Source organism: Aythya fuligula, chromosome 1 (assembly GCF_009819795.1).
Source record: "Aythya fuligula isolate bAytFul2 chromosome 1, bAytFul2.pri, whole genome shotgun sequence".
NCBI lineage: Eukaryota > Metazoa > Chordata > Aves > Anseriformes > Anatidae > Aythya > Aythya fuligula.
Window position 1 is genome coordinate 83332770 of NC_045559.1, and position 19784 is coordinate 83352553.

General features: G+C 40.3%; 1 protein-coding gene across 1 annotated transcript in view; it reads right to left on the reverse strand.

The window, feature by feature from the left end:
- The window catches only part of CASR (calcium sensing receptor), a 73230-nt gene that overhangs the window by 27586 nt on the left and 25860 nt on the right, over positions 1–19784 (reverse strand). Inside the window, exons 2-3 of the mRNA XM_032207955.1 lie at positions 9857–10301; positions 910–1216 (exon numbers count right to left, since the gene is read on the reverse strand). Of these exons, the coding sequence (XP_032063846.1) occupies positions 910–1216; positions 9857–10041 (492 nt within the window). The 5' untranslated portion in view covers positions 10042–10301. The remainder of the gene's footprint in view (positions 1–909; positions 1217–9856; positions 10302–19784) is intronic.

Here is a 19784-nt window from a genome sequence, read left to right on the forward strand (position 1 = left end):
CTTTACAGATCACCTACTTGAATAATCAGAGATACTGACAGAGGTAAGTGTGTCTGGCAATGAATGAGGTCTGCCTTACCAAGCTCCATGCAAGGTGGGCATAACTAGAAAGTGACCACAGTGAAACAACATCACAACTAAGCTGTCATAGTTGGCACCTGACAATGACTTGTCTAAATTACCAGTGGTCACAGGCTAAACTGCTCATCCTCTACCCTTCTAAACCTCTACTTTCCTCCTAGGCTACAATATTGCTGTTGGCTGGATGTCATTACTGGCTGCCTGGCAATCTTTTTTTGGGGGGAATTACAAATTTCTAGCAAGAAATAGTTCTCCCATAAGAAAACAATCACATATTTTGTATTGACCTTCTCCTTGAGGGTCTATGTGAAGTGGCAAAGATCTAACTAGCCATGGAGGTTGAACTTTGCTTGAGCCCTTCTGGTGGGTGGCAGAGAGTGGAACGGAGGACCTGGCACAGCCTCTGAATATGCCTGTACTGGTCCAAATATGTATCTGACACATCTGAGACCAAAGGCTCGTATCTGTTACTAATAAAAGTATTCATTTTGATGTGACACAGTACATTTGGAGGTAAATAAGGCTGTTTTCTGTTATATAAACCATTGTCCCACTCTGAAAGACAGTGCTTCCCATCATTGCCTTGCCCCTTAACCCTCCTAGGATGTATTCAGTTACTGTATACAGTTAGGGCCTCTCCATTTCCAAACCTTCTTATGTTTGAAACAGAGACAGAGCACATAAGCAGCAGTGTGGTTCTCCATCCTTGTTCTGTAATGTACCCCTCTCCAAACAGCAATATCCCCAGCTGCGCCATACACCTGGCAGCACTGCAGAGCAGAGAGGCAGGCCACACCTGTAATCTAAGCAAGACAAGTGAAAGCATACCTGAGGTATGTAAAAGAGTCCCAGCAGATTGGCCACGGCGGTGGAGACCCCAGAGCCGGTTGCCCCCACGACTGCAATGGTGGAAGGGATATGTTCTGAGCAGTTGCAGAATTCATCCAGGTTCAAGGAGTCTATCTTGTTCTGAGCCACAAAACTCAGAGTGGCCTCAAGGGCTTTAGAGACTGTATTGCAAGTGTCAAATATCCTGTATCCCAAGGTCATGTTGGGAAGGAGATTTGGGCTACTGTTTATTTCTTCTATGGCAAAGATCATAGCCTGGAGCCAGCGGAAGCCTCGGAAATTATACCTGGGAGAGTGAAACAAAAATAACACAGAGTGAGAAGGAGGGAAACAGAGGAGATGAGACCAGGGCTGAGACAAGGGGAAAATGAAAGATTCTCGACACAGAAGGCAAAAGCAGCTTACACTATTCATCTCAGTCTCGCATCCGGCTGAATTCAGAAACTTTTGCTTTTGTCTGTTCAGTGGTTATAAGAAAGGTTTGCATATGCGAAAAGATTTTGTTCTGCTTTTCAACACATCATTTTGGGAGCTCAGTTAAGAGGTCGTGAGGATAAGATGACCTTTTCTAAGTTCCTTAAATTCTGGGAAAGTCAAAAGAGAACATGCCTGGAGGGTTGGTTCTCCTGAGGACACTGGGCCTGGATCTCATGATTCTTCAGAAAATGCTCTAACACAGAGCTTCTCCTGCCAGATTTCCTTCCAGCCTGCCTCCTCTGACACATTTCTGAATGCAGATGGCAGTGTCTGCTAAGCCTGACCACGATGCTGTCAGGAACTTGGGCTCAGGGATACCTAATGTGCCAGTGCCTGGTGGCTTTAGGCAGGCAATGTGAGATAAGACACAGCACTGGCATGCTGCTGGATGCTCTGCTCAAAATTTAGTCATCTGTAACACTGGGCCTCATATCACCACTTCACACTGTGAGAGAGGGCACAGCCAACCTGTTTATATCAGCAAACAGAGATATGTTATAAGCATAAATCCTAGTGTAACTTGTTAACTTGCTAATTAGGTACTTCATTGTTCTCATTGAAACAATAATATTCTCTTTATTATGGTGTTTTCATACATCTGCTTTAGACACAAGCTCAGAAGTTGCCACCAGAGCTGGCCTGTAAAACTGAAACACTGTTTTTTGAAGCTTTCTCTGTTCTCTGAAGTGGAGAAGCTGTGTTTTCTGACATGGAATAGGAGCTGATGTTGGGTGAGTGACTAACCCAAAACAGAGAGAGGCTTCTTCATGGAAAGCAGCAGGAAGAAAGTAACTTTGTCATGTGCTATTCTCTTACAGTAAAAGCTGTAAAACTCTGAAAGCAACCAGTAGTGTGTCTATTAAGCTGCTACATTTTAGGATAACTCAGCTGGAATGGCTAACTCATCTATGAACTGACACTTGCCTTTCCTTGTAATGCACTATAGATCAGGTTAGCAGCTGGCTTACAGTTTAGTGTTGAGTTGCAGTTGGAAACAGGAAGGTTTCAAAGCTGTTATGCTTGAGATTAATTGGAAAAACTGATGGGATCCAGAACAGGATGAGCCTGGGGAAATGGTTGACCCTAGAATAGATTCTATATAAAAAGGTAGATTTTGGTTTTCAAGTAAGTGCTATTTTGAAATGCTTTTCCATACCAAGGTGAAGGTTTCTAAAAACGAGGTTTATAAAATCATGGCCTTTCAATTTCTGAGATATATGACATTTTTTAATTACTGGATTAAATGAATTGCTTCCAAAATTTATGTTTCCCATGACTGATTTCTTCCAAGCTGAATGAACATACCAAAATTACTGCTTTTCTAAGAGTTTTATCTGACTTATCTGGACTCAGAAATTCTAAAGATATCACATCTAAGGTTCATCTTTAGGTCCTAAAAAACTTAATTTATCCAACTTCATTTCACCAGAAATCTTTGGATAATTTCCAAAAGATGTTCTGCTCTGACGCTGTACTTCAAACAACAGACAGCATGGTTTCAGCACAAATCTCTTGAGCAACTTCAGGTCAGAAAGGTTGAGGCCAATAAAAATCCTTAGTTATAATGTATGACCAAAGGGACAGCTAGCTTTACTAAGATCACCCTTTAGAAAATGGACACCATTTAGAGCATGGGAATGTGGGTTACATTTAGAAGTTGGTCATTTAGATTTTTTTGTTCTCTAGTTCCAAACCATTAAGGAGTGAAAGGCAATGGGAGAGCTCTGAAATAAAAGGGCAAGTCTCAGAGTGAATGAGGCAGTCAAAGTACAAAAACCAAATGTGCTGGGCATACCAAGCTGCCTCACACTGTCTCTAATGAACTCTGGGAATCATAATGGCAGCAAGAAGGGGTTTTATGGTACTTCTTTTTAAAAATCTAAATCTGTGCACAGATATTTTTAACTAAAATGAAAATAGGATTTGAAACAAGGAACAATATTCAGGCTTCTGGTGTAAAACAGAAAAAAATAAAACATTTTTATATATTTAAAGGGAAAACTGTCGAGAAGTTGGGAAGTACAACTGTAAGGATTTTCACACACTCTAGTATGTGTAAACATAAGTATAAGCGAGTTCACATTAAATTATAGAAGTGGATAAAAAAAGTTAGATTGAGTTTTCTGTCCCTTTGACAGCAATTCGTTTTAAATGATTAAAATGCTGCAATATTTCAGGTGGTATTGTCAAAAGCAGTAAGAATTGAACTGTCTTCTTCTTGATTTCAAAGAATGCTTGTTATTCCATATGGCATGTGTATCACTCAGATGCAGAGTGACTAGATTTTAGATTTCAAACGAGTGCCATTTTAAAATACTTTAAGATATGTTTCCATTACCAAGGTGAAGATTTCTAAAGATAAGCTTCATGAGATTGTGAACTTTCAATCTCTGAGTTACGTGACTGAGATATAACAGACCCATGATACACAACTGCTTTTCTTTTCCTTTCTGACATACATGTATGTTCCTGATGAATATTTATTTATAGCATTAGGCCTGCACTTCATTTGCTTGAGATTGGGTTGGCTTTCTTTTGGAGGGGAAAGGAAGGGAAGGAAGCCTTGTTTAGGAGCTAGATTCCAAATGTGTTTGAAATACTTTTGATAATTTAGCTCATACTAACATGGACAGCAGGCATGCAGTTCTTTCCAGTTGCACCTGTAGTAATAGCAGCATCGGCAGATTAGCAGAAGAGGATCAGATGGGATGGAGACAAACACATCTCACTCCATCTTTTCTAATACCTCTTAGATCTTCAGACAAGGTCTCATTTGTTAACTGAGAGTATTCTATCAGTACTATAGAGATAACACTGATAAAGTCAGATGAACGCAGTGACACTAAACTTGTCTTACTGAAGCAAGATTTCAGGATTCCTTCAATCTCCATGAATGGAAATTGTGTGGATAAATACTTTTCCATTGTACTGTAAGAATCCAACAAAAGGTTGCAAATAGGTTACTTCTGGCTTGGTGTGTATGTGAATTATGGGTAAAAATGGCCTTTGAACTTGGCAGCAGGTTACACAGATCCAGCTGACCTCTTGTTGACCTGCTGTGACTAATATTACTAGTCACTGTTATATTCTTTCAACCATGCAGAAATTTGACTGGTAATTTCCACAAAGAAAATACAACATGCAAAGCATTTACTAATAGAAGCAGACCTTTCATTAGACTTCTAGAATCTTTAAATAGATACTGGTATTGTTTTAGTGGGAAATAAGCAGACTCCAAAACTTATTTTCTGACATGTTATTTTTACAGGAGTATTGACTTAGTCTTGTACTTTAGCATTTCTGAGATGTGCAGCTATGAAAAATGGGCATCAAGGTCTAAATGGAAGTTTACTGTAAATAATTCAGTGCCCAAAGGTATAGAATTGAATTTTTATGTACACTCAGTTCTTTAAATGCTTCCGCTATCATGACCATTCTCCCACCTTTCCCTCAGACCCAGAGCAATCCACTGTTCTTTCAGTTCCCAGGCAGGAACACAAAAAAGGAAAAAGATATCAGGAAAAAAATCTTCCACAAATCTTAATCTTAATCTTCACATCCCCAGAGGAAAGATTATTTTTGCAGCAGTCCATGTTGCTAGACAAGATTGCAAACAAGATTTTTTGCTAGACTAGATTGCTAGATGATATTGCAAACAACATCTTACTAATTCCCATAGGTTTCTTTCTAGTTGGTATAAATGTGTCTGTCCAGGGATGCTCAGGATGCACATGCTCCTCCTGTCATGGGTTTATGATGGGACCCTGCTCAAGCTGTTCTCTAAGTTTCTCCATCTGTAAGATGAAGCCAAAGCTAATAAATGCACAGGGGGATGTCAGAAAGGATGAAGGATTGCAGAGCCTAATGACTGCAAGAAACCCTGAAGAGAAACCTGAAATAGTGATTGTTTGTCTGGTTCTTGATAGAACAGCTCACATTATCTGGATCCAGCAGGAAAAGGGAGATGTGCTAGTTTCCATGAAGGAAAGACAGCTTCATGTGAATTCATGACCTTCATTTATCAAAACCTGCAAGGCATGTAACTGAGACCTATACAATATGAAGGAAAAGGAGAAAGCAATGTGAAACATTGCTAAACAGCTAAAAACTTCCACTTACTCTCCCATATCTGACATAGTTTTTGTTCAAGAATGGTGGCAAAGGCTGCATATGCCTCTTCACTCATACCAGTACTCCTCTTGCTGTAGTGGTTGTACACACATACTAATTTCTCTGTCCTCTCTAGATTTCCAGTACATTAATTACATGTTATTGCTGCTACTACCACTGCTATTACTAAGATATGCGAAGGGGAGACCTTCAGTCATTTGTCAGATTCCTGCAGTCAGGAGGTATAACGAGTTGCTTACCACCCTTAAAAGTTAGAACTTTGGTGAAGGGAATTAATTGTGCAAGCCAAAGCTCAGGAGGCTGAGAAGGAGGATAGAAGAGAAAGAAGAAAAGGAAGTAACTTGCTATTGGAGGGGAAAGAGAAGATCTAAATAGCATAGTAAGCATACAGTTCTGCATTTGGATTATCAAACACATCCACAAGAGAGAGTGCATCGGGGTAGCATTAAAACTCTGTTCTCTCAGACATGCTGACCCAGTGAGCTCAAGTGTCCTGGAGACCTGCAGTATGAAGCCATACACTATGACACCAGGACGATGTCTCACCATGCAGTGTTTCACAGCTCAAAGGCTGTCACAGTGTGGGACCTTGTCTAGATCTCTGATCAGAATAAAGGAAATATTCACAAAAAATCACAACCTTGTTACACCATATTGGCTATGCTGTATCTCAACACAGTGAAGGTATGTGCACATTGCAAACAGTCCATTACAGTGAGAAAAATCCACGGGTATGACCAATCTGTGCCCAATGTATGACCAATATATAAAATATATTGTTATACTATCAATAACATTGCTAACAATAACACTAACAACACTACCACCACTAAAACTGCTGATCTACCTGGCATCAAGAAAGGACAGAGAAATCAGGTTATGAACAGGCCTCTGTTGGTGCTGATAGGGAACAGGGGTCAGGGATCGCTTGTGCTGCAATCAGACTCTGTCTCCAACCGTACACATCAGATATGCATCAGCAAATGTTATAAGGAAAGTTGCTGTGACAGCACCTGAGGTACACAAAGACAGAAGGTGTATTTATATCAAATGCGGGACACTTGATTGTTTAAACAATAAACCCTGTAACTAATTCTGAAGCACAGGAAACACATTGCTCTCACTCCTCTATGACATTTGGTGTGGAAAAATCATGAGAAAGTTTACAGTTTGGATTCTATAACCCCTTGCTCAAAATGCAAAGACGCATTTTCAGTATCAGCATGAATCAGCATGAAAGGAACTATGAACAGGTCATTACTGTTCCCTTTTCCTTTCACTGCTGGGTTATGGGAACAGTTTTTCAAATAGTCATGTGCAAGGTACGCACAGTAGGTTTGTATGCTGAGATGGGGATATAAGCACAGTACTGCAACAGTATGAAGATTGTGAAAATCGAAAGAGTGGAGGGAAAACTGTCCTACCCATTTTGAGAGGCCCTGTTCAGGAGTATAGGTATGGCACTGAACAGAATTACATGCGTGGAAAAAAGTCCAAACAGCACAGATCAGGTTAAATGGTTCTCAGATGAAAGGAAAGCCACATTTTCATAAATCATTTGATACTGAACTCCAGAAGACACAGAGGACAAACCACCTGTAGAGTTTCAGTGGGACCCTTATTTTTTTTCCTGAACTTGAGGCAAGGAGCCTGTCATGGTCTGATGACTTGTTGCTGTTATTGCCTAATGGTGGAGAGAATTATGAAAGAGAGAGGAGAGAGGATGCCCACAGACTACTCTAGTGACCTGGGTCTAATTTTCCTAATGGATATGTGACATATTTTCCTATTCAATAAAGAGATTAAAGGCCATCTAAAAAAGGGATGGATATAAAATGAATTAGACTCAGCTTTGAAAAGATACAGTACCACTGAGGAAAGCTCAGAGAAGTGTGAAAAGGGCAGCCAAAGTATCAAACAGATTCTGCACTGTTGGTTTTACCAGATGTTGCCATGCTTATGCTACTTTAGTGGATTTGCCATCCTACAAAAGGCTCTACAAGACTGGGGAGATTTGACTTTGGGAAGAAACTGAAGCCTATAATTTTATTGTCCAGAAAGTATGAGTTTCATTTTTCTGGACTGACCAACTGCCCAGAACTGAGGAAACTGAATTGTGATATGAAAGACTCTAGCTCATGACTTGGAGAATGTATTGAGTCTGCACGCACAACCCTGCCCCAGGTTACTACCTAATAATAGGGCCCAAAACCAAAAAGGACCACCTTTTGGTTGTGGTCCTGTCTTGTGAGATCTCTGTGCAATTCCAGACAGAAGAATTTTCTGCTTGAGATAGCAAATCATTTCAGGAAAAATATCTGCTTTTAATTTAATATGCACTAATAACAAAAACCTCACCACAGCACATAAACTGTCTCATGGATTAAATATCTTCATTAAAATCTGATGACCAGTCTCAAAAGGTCTGCCCAACCTAACCATTTTTGAATTAAACCTTTCCTGGAAATAGGCATTTATTGGTGAAGATGTACAATGAAAGAGCTTTGAGCTACCTCTAGACAAATTGCTCCTGTTGTAGTTGCTACTACCTCTTCAGCTAGATTTTTGTCTTCCATTAAGTATTCTTTTGCATTATGCTACCAACTCATAACTTGTCCAATTCCTTGAAGAAATATGGAAAATGGCATAAGTGCCTCTTCAGTCAACTCCTTCATTTTGTGCCTGCAGCTTCTTGGTGCAGAGGTAAGAGGAACACAGATTTTACCCATGGAAATTTCATGTGGAGTATGCCTCTTGGCAGATCAAATGCCACCTATAAGGAGCTCCCATTGTGTCCGTAAAACAGCTGGTCTACTTTTTCAGGATATGCTTGTTGTTGGCAGTGCTGCCTAGTTAACAAATCTTTTGGCAACCCACATTTGCAGTACTTCTGAGGGAACATTCTCCTGTGATGCATTCTAATAATATGTCCTTGTCAAGACTGTCACTGAGGCTGACCCAATGCTAGCAGAAATGAATGCTATATTCAGTTTGCAAATACTGGCATGTGCTGCCTGTCACATGGAGCAGGTAAAGAAGACAATGAGTTGAAATATTCCATCACTTCTCAGCATTCCAGTTTTAAATTGCTGCATCCAGGAAAGAAAGAATACTAATACAAGCTACATCTTGCTCCATGAAGTAGACATTCTACACATATTTAGTTTTTGATTTTTGTGTACACGGACTTAAGAAGGCAAAAGAACCCCTATTTAATTACTCTCCTTTCTGTGTGCTCCCTATGAGAACATCTGGGTATGCTCTCATAACCTGGATGGATACATTCTGCTGAATATTTCAGTAGGAGACTGCACCTGGAATCTGTGAGCATTGCAGGAATGTTGTCAGTTATTCTTCATTACCATTGCAACAGAACTGAACTAGGATGAGAAGTCCAAATAATTCTAGATATATAATTTATTACATATGATTCCAAAAGAGGTCCTATGACACTGAAGTGCTTTCCCATGCAAGGTCATGACAAAATTCCCTATCAACTGTTTTTTTGGCTGTATGTATGTATTTCAATTGCAATCAGTTTCTGTCAGTTCCCAATTGTTATGTGTATTATGTGCAGAGCTGTAAAGTGTCTCGTGTTTCATCATAAAAATGCCTACACTTCAATAAGAGAAGCTGTTTTTATGTGCATTTCTCCCTCCAGGGTTAACTGACAAAGATTTAGACAAAATCTATATGTACTGTTTACACAGAAGAAGAAGACTGAGTGAGGAAAAGCTGAGTAAAGAGTTCAAGTCTGGGCTTTGTAAATGTCCTAAGGGGACAGCTATGTGTTCAGTGGGATTTTTTCAAAAGCAGTGACCTATGCCGCTCTCACCTATTCACTTGTTTAGGAAACCAAACAGTTTGTAAAGATGAGAGGCAGACTGTAAATGAAACTCCAAATCTGATATCTGAGCTATTTTATCATGTATGACTGTAATCAAATGAACTTAAAGGTACTACATGTGATTTTCTGTCTGTCTGCTAGGAAAACTAGTTTTTGGATACTATTCAAGCATCCACTGTGAATGGCCAGATAGATCAGTATATTCCTGGTTTGGCAATGTTGAGTAATGCAGGGATTGCCCTCTTTTACTATCCAAATATTACTTGTGATACTCTTTTAAAATACACACTTCAGTCTTCACATTTTTTTTTCCTATTATTTACACCATATCCTTCCATTACCTTGTACAGCAGGTCTCTACAAGCACTGGATTACAGACTGTATGTATACAGTTTATAGCAGCATATCACTTGCAGTTAGCTGTAGTACTCCCCCACCAAAACTTTTTTGTTTTCTCTTTTTGTGGCTTACCTTATACACTCTACTGATTCAGGTCTTGACTTTAGATCCTGGTCTTTAGCAGCCACTCCAAAATGGATGGGGAACAATCCACCAAGAATAATGTCTCCCTTCTTCTGTGCCCGTTGGTTTGGCCCATAGGCAGCAGTGTTCCACATAAATAGCAAAAGAATCAAACAGCAGCTATATAAAGTCATTGTTCCTATTTTCACCAGGGGTTATAGGATGTGAAATTGGAAAATATGACGTACAAAAGCAGATGTTGCAACGTCCAAGCTTTTCTTTTCCTTAATACAGCACAAGGAGGATTTGGGACACATGACTGCAGGGAAGTAAGCAACAAGGTGGAAGCCACAGTGCTGGTATTTCTGCTTCTCTCTTCTCCATTGCAAAACAGCAATTCAGCAGTCCTTGTTTCTTCATGGCCAAAGCATTACAGAGGGCCCATCTCTGAGAACTGCAAAAGAAAGAAATGAGAAGTGATCCCAGCTACACACCAGGGCCCTGTGATTCCAGGGTGGTTCTACTTTGACAAAGAAACCTCTCAGTATGCCACCCTCCAAGGCTGTCCCCACTCAGCAACCTGCCCAGGACACATACCAACTTTGAAAGAGGTTCAGGCACCACAGGGATCCCAGCCATGTCTCCTCAAACAAGTGTCAGGGATTCTCTCAGATGCCCTAACTCTCTATCACACCTGTGAAGTGTATTACTAAACCTATCCACGATTCTACATGACTATGGCCACAGAAGACCCTGCAGAACTTGCAATCAGACCTCAATGTACAGAGCACATTGTAGGAGATGCTTGGATGGGAAAGCTGGAAATATGGAAAAACCAAATGTGTATTAGGAACCAAAACCTTCTCTTAAGCAAATAACTAGGATAAAGTTTTGGTGTATTTCCATCCTATCCTTTCCATTGATCACTCTTTACTTTCTGATTTGAACTTATTCTTGCTAAAAATGAAACAAGGTCAGAAGAAAGACATCTAAAGCAAGAATAACTTCCAGGGAAGCATCTGAATTCAACATACTTCTCCATAATTAATTGGGAAGGCTTGAAAAGTTCAGTCAGCATGTCACTCCAGGTTTACCTGAAGTGGTTTGAAGCTTGTGTCCTACTAGGACAAGAAATACTGCAGCTTCTCTGTGCTCAATACATTTTCCCTTCAGCACATCTACAGGCCTGCCAAAAGAAGAGCTAACTTAATTATGGCATACAAAAATGGCAGTGGCTCTAAGGGAGGAGGGGACAAGAAAATTCATCATAAATGGCTCTTCTGCCTATTGGGTACAGGTGCAAAAACTAGCAGTAAAACTCTGAAGTTGGCCAGTTTTCAGTCTACCCTGCTAATCCTGAAGATGATTGAAATTTCTGAAGCAAATCATCAAGACTTTTCAAGTGCTGAGAATATTTTTATGAGGATGGTTTATAATGCAGTAGATATACCTAGAGGATTTGACCTCTACCCAGGTCAAAAGAGGAGCTATTGCAGGGAAACACTATTATCACAGGGGTTCTTCTACTACTCAGCCCTAATGATTGTGCATGCTTTATAACCACCAAGCACATGCAAATATTTCACACATTTTGGTTAAAATGAAGGTCCAGAAGCAGCAGTCAACAAAAGAAGAGAGACAAAGCTCACATCATTCTCATGCCTCTGCAGTCAGCACACTTGGAGGGCTGGGTATATGCTGCTCTTATCTGTTCTAAACTATGCTTTGGTCCTGGCTTAAACAAACACATTTTTATTGGCAAGGAGAATCAAACCTTTGGCTAGAGATCAAAATACAGCTAGGCAAAAGATTTTCTACCAGGAAATGTGGAGTCACATTGAAACATCTTGTAGGAACATACTGGGTTTTGTATGAAAAAAGACATATTTCATGTTCACAGAATCAAAGGGACTCAGTCCAGAGTCTGAAACTCCCATTTTTGGCAAACCTGACAGCTAGATCTCTATTGCTGAGTAGGCATTTCATCTCCATCCCCCAAATCTGAAACATGTGCATGAAATGTCCAGCTGCTGCTGACACTGTCAGCTAGAAAACACTTTGGGACATTATTCTGGCAAGCAACTGGAGTTATGTCACACTGCTCTATTCAGGGTGCAATATATCTTCCCACCTGGCTGAGGCTAAGTCTGCCAGCTCCTATGGGACATGTTACTGAAAGGCAAGCAATCACTGCAGTCAGCTGCAGACTCGTTTCATTCTGCTCTGGTTCACAAAGGCCTCCTGCTGTCTGATGCCCCATGGAAGTATTTACAATCATCTACAGAATGGATATCTGGTCTCATGGCAGGAGAAAAGGTATTTTGTCTGCCTGCTACAGAACAGAGCTATATGCAATGACCTTGGCACATTGCCAGCCTTCCTGTGCATACAGTCAAGCACCTAACAAATGTTCAGCAAGCTCTGTGCTTAAGGAGCACATCAAATACACTGCAGATGGGGAGGGATGTCAGGTATACTATGCACACTCTCTACTGCCCATCGCCACTCCCTGCCCAATTGAAAGAACCGCTTAGGAAAGTTCACACCTGCATGGAGAACTGTGGCCAGAACATCCTTATCACTACTCCGTTTGTCCTTTTTCCCAAGCACCCCTCAGATCAGGCAGCAGGGAGGCACAAATTCAAACGAACTGGAAAACTGGGACCTCTTCTGAACACTTCAGTAAGAAATTCTGTAATTCTGTTCCAAAAGAAACAGCAGCCAAAAGGTATGCAAAATGGTCTTCTGGGGAGCACAGCAAGATTTAAAATTGAGAAGTAACATAACAGTATTATTGAAGTCAACTTAAATATGCTTGCAGATAGTGTTGATTCAGATACACATGTCACAATGTAGAATATAGAATATATAAAAGCAGCCCCCCCCAAAAAAAAACACAGTGAAAAAGTTGTGTGTCCAGGAGAGATTTCATGGTTAGAAAATCTGGTACTGTTTAAATTAAAAAAGGACATGAAGGAAAGAGGAGAACAGAAAAGATGTGAAATTACAGGCAGTATATGGAACCTAAGTTAATAATCAAGAACTCCTGACATTTGTGGACATAGGAAAGAGGGGCAAGCTGGAGCTTTGGCAAGAGGCTACTTTCTGTAGGGAGCATTCTGCCAGCATCTCTTAGAGAGCACGGACTAGAGGAGCCAGCATCACTGGCACAGCAGTCATGCTATTGTTGAACACTCTTGCTTAAATACCACCAGTTTTGAGGTGGAACAGAACATCACTCATCACCTCCAGTATGGACAAAACATGCTGTACCCAGACTAAGGGTAGGCTGCGGAATCACTCCTGTGCTGAGGGAGATGAGGAGTTACTCCAGCCAGCAAGGCAGCTTCACAGGAGAACAGGGAGGAGTCCTCAAAAAGGGAAGCAGGAGGAAGAGTTATCTGAATTTTTATTTCTTTTATACTTAAAAAAAAGGAAAAAAGCTGATACAGCATACTGAGGAGAGGTTCAGCACCAACAAGGCTGAATTTAGAGTACAGTACTTAAAAATGAGGTGTCTGAAGTAGGGAGCAATAATTTCTTCAGGTGGTTGCAAAGAGATGGGATGGTCTTACTATTTAGCCAAGGGCATCCTTCTCTCTTTACTCCCTTCCGACTGGCAGAGAGCTGGAGGTATGCATGCTTCTTCAGGGGGCACTGTGTGTGGGTCTCAGCCAAGGTGGGAAGGGATCAATGACTTCCACATCTTCTGTGGGGAGAGGGTGAGCTTAAGACCACATCTTTCCGATTTAATAATCTGCTTTTCCCAGTTTTCTGTTTTCTCTTTAATACGGCTTTCTTTTACCTTTAGGGTTCTTTGCTTATGAAAGAGGAAAGAGTTTTCATCATGAACAGACAGACAATGTAATTTAGTTCGCTGGGATGCTGTGAAGGGGTTTGAGCTGATGCTACTAAATATTTAGGAACCTCTTTTTGTCACCCAACTGTACATGCCTGAAGTATTAAATGCAGGAAAAGTGAATTCACATTCTTTATCTTTCCGTGCAGCAGACAAAGTTGAAAGGTAACAGATTTGGACTGATAAAAAAAGGTTAATTTTAAAACAGTATTTACAGAACTCAGTACTCCAAGATGTCATTCAAGAGCATGACAAGGCATTAGACAATGAGAACAAAGTTACTCATTCATGGTATAAGGTGATAATTAGCATCTCACTGAATAATTTGGAACTATCTATTCACAGGATTGGGACTCAGAACTGAAATAATATCACAGGTCCTCTCTGTAATAGGCTGTGGATGTATAAGTCACATCCCTGTGGCAGCAAACTGAGGCACAGATGTACAAAGATGTACTGACAAAAAAGATGCAGATGTCCTGTAAGACATCCAGAAAACAAACAAACAAACAAACAAACAAAAACCAAAACAAACAAACAAAAAAGAAAAAAAAAAAAAACAAAACAACAACAAAAAAAAACAACAGACAAAAACTAAGTGTATGTCCAGCTCCTTGTAAATCTCAGTCGATGGCTGTCTGTAAATAAATACCTCCTACAGCTCGGACATTAGGTATCTTCAACTCATTTAATATGACAAAAGTCTCCCAGCTGCTTTCAAGTGCTGTCTGTGCCTGAGGTTGAAAAAAAATTAAGATACTGATTTTGTGATGAGCAGCTATTTGCTCAGTGCCAGTAACAAGAGCTAATATCCTCTAGCATCATCTTTCATTGCAGCAAATTTTCCTTCAGGTCTCTTTTCTATAATTGTATTAAGATTATGGGCCTCTTCCTTATTAAAGGAGAGTGTTATGCAGCCAAATATTGAATTACCTGCTAATGCATGCCTGGAGACATAAGAATTTAGCAAAATACAGGTGGAAATTGTACCACTAATAGAACAAATTACTGTGCTCCTGCAGTTTTCTGCTAACAAATTAAAAACATTAAATTAACAAACAACTAAATTTAGAAAGAAGCTTTGTTACTATTTTCTTTTCTTTGCAAATAGTTTTACATTTAAAACATTTAGTATTAGCATGTAAACATTGATTATATGCTCTCCAGTGCAGAAGACTTTAAAATATTTTTTAACTCCTTTTTTTCTTCTGTTTTGTCAGACCTTTTGATTTTAAACTCTTTTGAAAGTGGAAGTAAAATAGCAGCTATCTCACTTAAACTTCAGTTGAGGAACTTGAAGGGGCTCCAGGCACAGGAGGAGACAATGGGACACTACTGTCATGGCAGAAACACTACCTGAGGGAGAAGAGGAGGTATCCTTGGGCAGGCACATGTATTTGAGAGATTTGCAGCAGTTGGCACTGTTTTGCTAGTTGAATCTGGCTGTCAGGAATCATGCAGAAAATTCAGAAATGTTCAGTTTGTTCTTTGTGTGAAAAGAATATGAATGGCACTTTCATAGTACGTATTACTTCTTAGTCGGACAGGAATGAACCACAACTTTAAATAGCAGCTTCTCAAAAATAACAGAGTAGGAAAGGATCTCAAGGGGTTATGTAGCCTGTCCCTTAGCCAAGGATGGGCACAGCAATGTTTGTACTAGTCCCAGCATATGTTGTCTAAAGCCTTACAAGGAAGGAGATGTGTCGGACTGCCAGAGCAACCTATTCCAATGCTTCCTCTACATCTAACTTGAATGTTTTTTTGTTGCAGCTTAAGCCTATCTTCTTTTGCTATTATATATTAGCACTTTCTTCGTTATAATCACCTATTTGAAATTGAATTCCCTTCCTCTTATTATATCCCCTTATTTTAGACCAAACAAACTATATCATTTGTTTTTTTCCTTTTTCAAAAACAATATTTTCCTGAACTCAGATTATTCTTGTTTCGTTCCTCTGAACTCTCTCTGGTGTGTCTCCATTAGTGTAGACTAGTGCCCAGAAATGAACATAGTGTTCTTGCTGGGCCCTTACCAGAGCTGAGCAGAGTGGTAGGATTACTTGCAGGCTACAGCCCTATAATGTTTATACATCTCAGCATGGCACTTGTCTTTTTTGGAACAGCATGACGTTGTTAACTTACGGTAGATCATCAGCTGAACACAAATCAAAGTTGAGCCTGTTTATATCCACAATGCCTTGAAATTTCAGAAGAAATTCTCATCTTTCAGAAGGTTTTATCTCCCATTCAGAATAAAGGTAGAACTTGCTGAACTGCATGTGGTCAGCCTGGGTGCTGCAAGGTTGCCAACATGCTCAAGCTCCGCTGTCTCCTGGGCTTGCAAGACCTTTTTACAGCAGGGAGCTGGGGAAGACTCCTGGTCCTGGCTGTGTACCATGGCAATAAGCCTGTCCTCATCCACAGACCCCAAAAGACCTTGGACTGCCACATAGTCTTGCTTAGCCAGTCTGCCCTGCCTTTGTGAGGCCTGGATGCCCCACAGTAAGCAGGGCCTGTAGGTGAGATTGTCCCAGAGCTGTGGTGTTGGTTGGTTTGGAGGAGCTGAGCTCATCACTTACCCACTAGAGTCCTGTTGAGCAACATGCCTGCCCTCAATGGACGTGGAAGAGATTCAGGTAGAACAGAGATTAGAGGATAAATGTGGTCGAGTTTGTGTCCAATCTCATTGCTCAAGACAGCTGAAGAAGGGCATTCCATAGAGAAATGGATGATGGACACAGAACACAAAACTTCATAGTTCTGAGACCAGACAAGACTTCTAGCTCTGAGGTACCATGATACTATGAAAAGTAAATTGTTCATATATGTCATCATGGCAGGCACTAGCACAGCATTTTTTCACCTGTTTGGTCAAAATGAACACATCAAAGATATAACCAAATCCAGACTGCTACTATGGTCTAACAGAAGATCTGTATTTGAAATCACTTGGTGGAATTAAACTGTTCTGTCTTTAAAGTAGAAAAATGTTAGGTGAAAATAAAACATTTTTTGCCAATGTCAAAAGCAACAATTATTACCTTCCCTTATAGTAGAGAGATTTTTGTCTGGTAAAGTGACATGATTCAGAATGGGATCTCAACCTCAGAAAAGTATGGAGAGTTCAGAGACATGTGGTGTGGACAGCAAAATTCAGATCTAGAATAATGATTTCATTTAAAAACCACTACACACACATTTGGTTTCAAATTAAAAACAAACAAACAAACAAAAAAAAAAAACAACAAAAAAACAACAAAACAAAACAAAACAAAAAAGCACAAAAAAAAAAAAACACAAAACAAAACACAAATGCTACAAGTTTTACTAAGAATGAGACTATGAAATCATCAAGACTATCAGCACAGGATCTCCAAGACAGTGTTTCTGTGCCCTGTTATTAGCTTAAGGGGGTGATATCTGGTATAAATGGAACTCTGTTGGCAGGAATCAGGATGCAAATATCCTATTATATTACTGAAAAAACGTGTTAAAAAAGATATATCAGAATCACATTTGGCATTAGAGAAGCTAAAGCAAGGCCAAAAATATTTCATACAAATCTGCCATGATACTGAAGAAGCTGCTGAAGCTCGTAAATAACAAAAGCTGGCCAGGTCAAATTAAAAAAGAAAAAACAACACATATTCTTAGCACAGGGAGGAATAGCCTGCAGAAAGAAAGTGGGCCTTAGAATATGTTTAAGTTGGTGAAGAAAACCTAAGAATTTGTCCTAGATTAATATTCTTAATTCTCCAGGATAAACTAAATATAAAAATGTATATAGTAAACCAGGCAATTGTATCACATTTAATTCTGCTGCATCAGATATGCCCTTCAGTGTGAAGTTTGTCAGGGGGTTACCATCTGCTAGGTGTTTAGAATAGTTTTCATATCTGTAGCATTATTTTCATGTAGCAGTCATATCACTAGTTTTCCTTTACCACTAAACTCATGTACTGGAGTCCAAGTAATAAAGAATAATAAAAAGTCACACTCTGATCTGTGTTCAGGACTTCTAAATTGCAGGGGGGGAGAAAAGTGCCTAGGGTATCACTATTGATAATCTGCACAACAGAGCAATTTGAGAACAAGGAATCCTAAACTGTTAGAGATTGATGCCTAAGCCTCAGCCAGGTCTAACCAGAGCACTGTTTCAATGAGTCTCAAACAAATATGGTGGTAGCAAATGGCAGTTTGCAAGGGCAGTTAAAAGAGCATCAGCTCCTGGCTTTTGCACAACCAGGTAACCCACACCTTCTCAGCTCATCAGGCAGCATTTACCATGTGTGGATTTAGTAGAGAGACTATGAGACTTTACTGTCTCATAAAGAGAGTATGATTCCAGGCCAAGCAATACAGGTGGGACCATGTGACTTCATAGCAACCTCCATAGCATCAGGACTACACCTGATTTAGGGATTCACATAACACTTTTGAAATAACTTGCAAACCAGAAGTAGCATGTTCAAAATCCTTGATCAGTGTGATTTAGGTCCTGGGAACTGATATCTGTTTGTAGAAATAACCCTGTGTTTGCTGATGGTGGGAAGCAAAAAAAAAAAAAAAAAAGCGAAAACAGAAGTGGAAGTAGAAAAAATCTCAGAGACATATTTTGGCTTTTAACATTGAATGGTCTCAGCTAACTCCATTAGATGTTAACAGACATGGGTCCGTAAGTGATTTTTGGACAGAAAGAGCCTAGTGGATATCTATGTGGTGGGTGGCATTGGTTTTTGGAGCCACTTCTACACAGGCAAGGCTTCAGGCTAGCTTGCAAAGCAGCTCTGAGGACCTCATGGGCATCTCTTTATTCCTCTGAAGTGTGAGAATTTTCCATAAGAAGAGCTAAACACCATTTCTGAAAGACATACCACAAATCTCTGAAGCAAACTCCATGAGGGAATAAGACAATCCTGTAAATTTTCATCTTTCCACTCCTGTTCCTGTTTCAGTACAATCATAGCAAAAGTGTGTGCGTATGCGTATCAGAAAACATTGAAATGAGTGAGGATATCAAAGCATCCTACCAAGCAAAACATTCTGCTGTGCCCCCAGTGCTTATTGGGAAATGACTAGACAAGAAGCAACGTGATAAAGTCATCAAACTGTTTAATGAATAGCTAAAAAATCCTTCGGAGCTAAGCACCCACCATCACCACCCACTAGCCATGGCAGAACTGCAGGGCTTCAAGTGATTTCCAGGCTTTAGGGAGTTCTAAGAGCTCAACAGCCTGTCTCTAGCCTTTTGGAAAGCTGTCATGAACCAACCAGTTACTGGTTACCCTAATTTATGCTGGAAAATGCATTGGGCCCTCAAGCAATCTCAGATTTAAAGATTTGAGGTGCCAAAGAATTCATGTGGTCTGCATCTGCTGTGTTTTTCCTCTCTATGTTTGAAATTCTTGCCTTATCATGGATAACTTACTTGGCTGTTTCCTTCCCATCCTGTTAAAAACCTACCATCCTGTAAGTTGTTTAAAGTGGGTGAAAATATGACTTAGATATAACAACAGTCTGAGGATCACAGGTAAGTTGGGCTGTGGATGTGGTCTACGTACATTTCAGTAAGGCTTTTGACACCATTTCCCACAGCATTCTGCTGAAGAAGCTGACTGCTCATGAATGTATGCCTCACTGACTTAAAAAGTATCTGGGTGTCTGGGCCCAAAGACTCGTGGTGAATGGAGATCTGGAGGCTGGTCACTAGTGGTGACCCCAGGGCTCAGTACTGGGGCCAGTTCTCCTCAATATCTTTATCAGTGATCTGGACAAGGGGATTGAGTGCACCCTCAGTAAATTTGCAGATGATTATAAGTTAGGCATGAGTGTTGATCTGCACGAGGGCAGGAAGGCTCTATAGAGGGATCTGGATAGGCTGGACCCATGTGCTGAGGCCAATGGGATGAGGTTCAACAAGGCCAAGTGCTGGGTCCTGCACTTGGGGCACAACAACCCCATGCAATGCTACAGGCTGGGGAGAGAGTGTCTGGAAAGCTGACTGGAGGAAAGAGACCTGGGGGTATTGGTCAATAGCTGGCTGAACATGACCCAGCAGTGTGTTCAGGTGGCCAA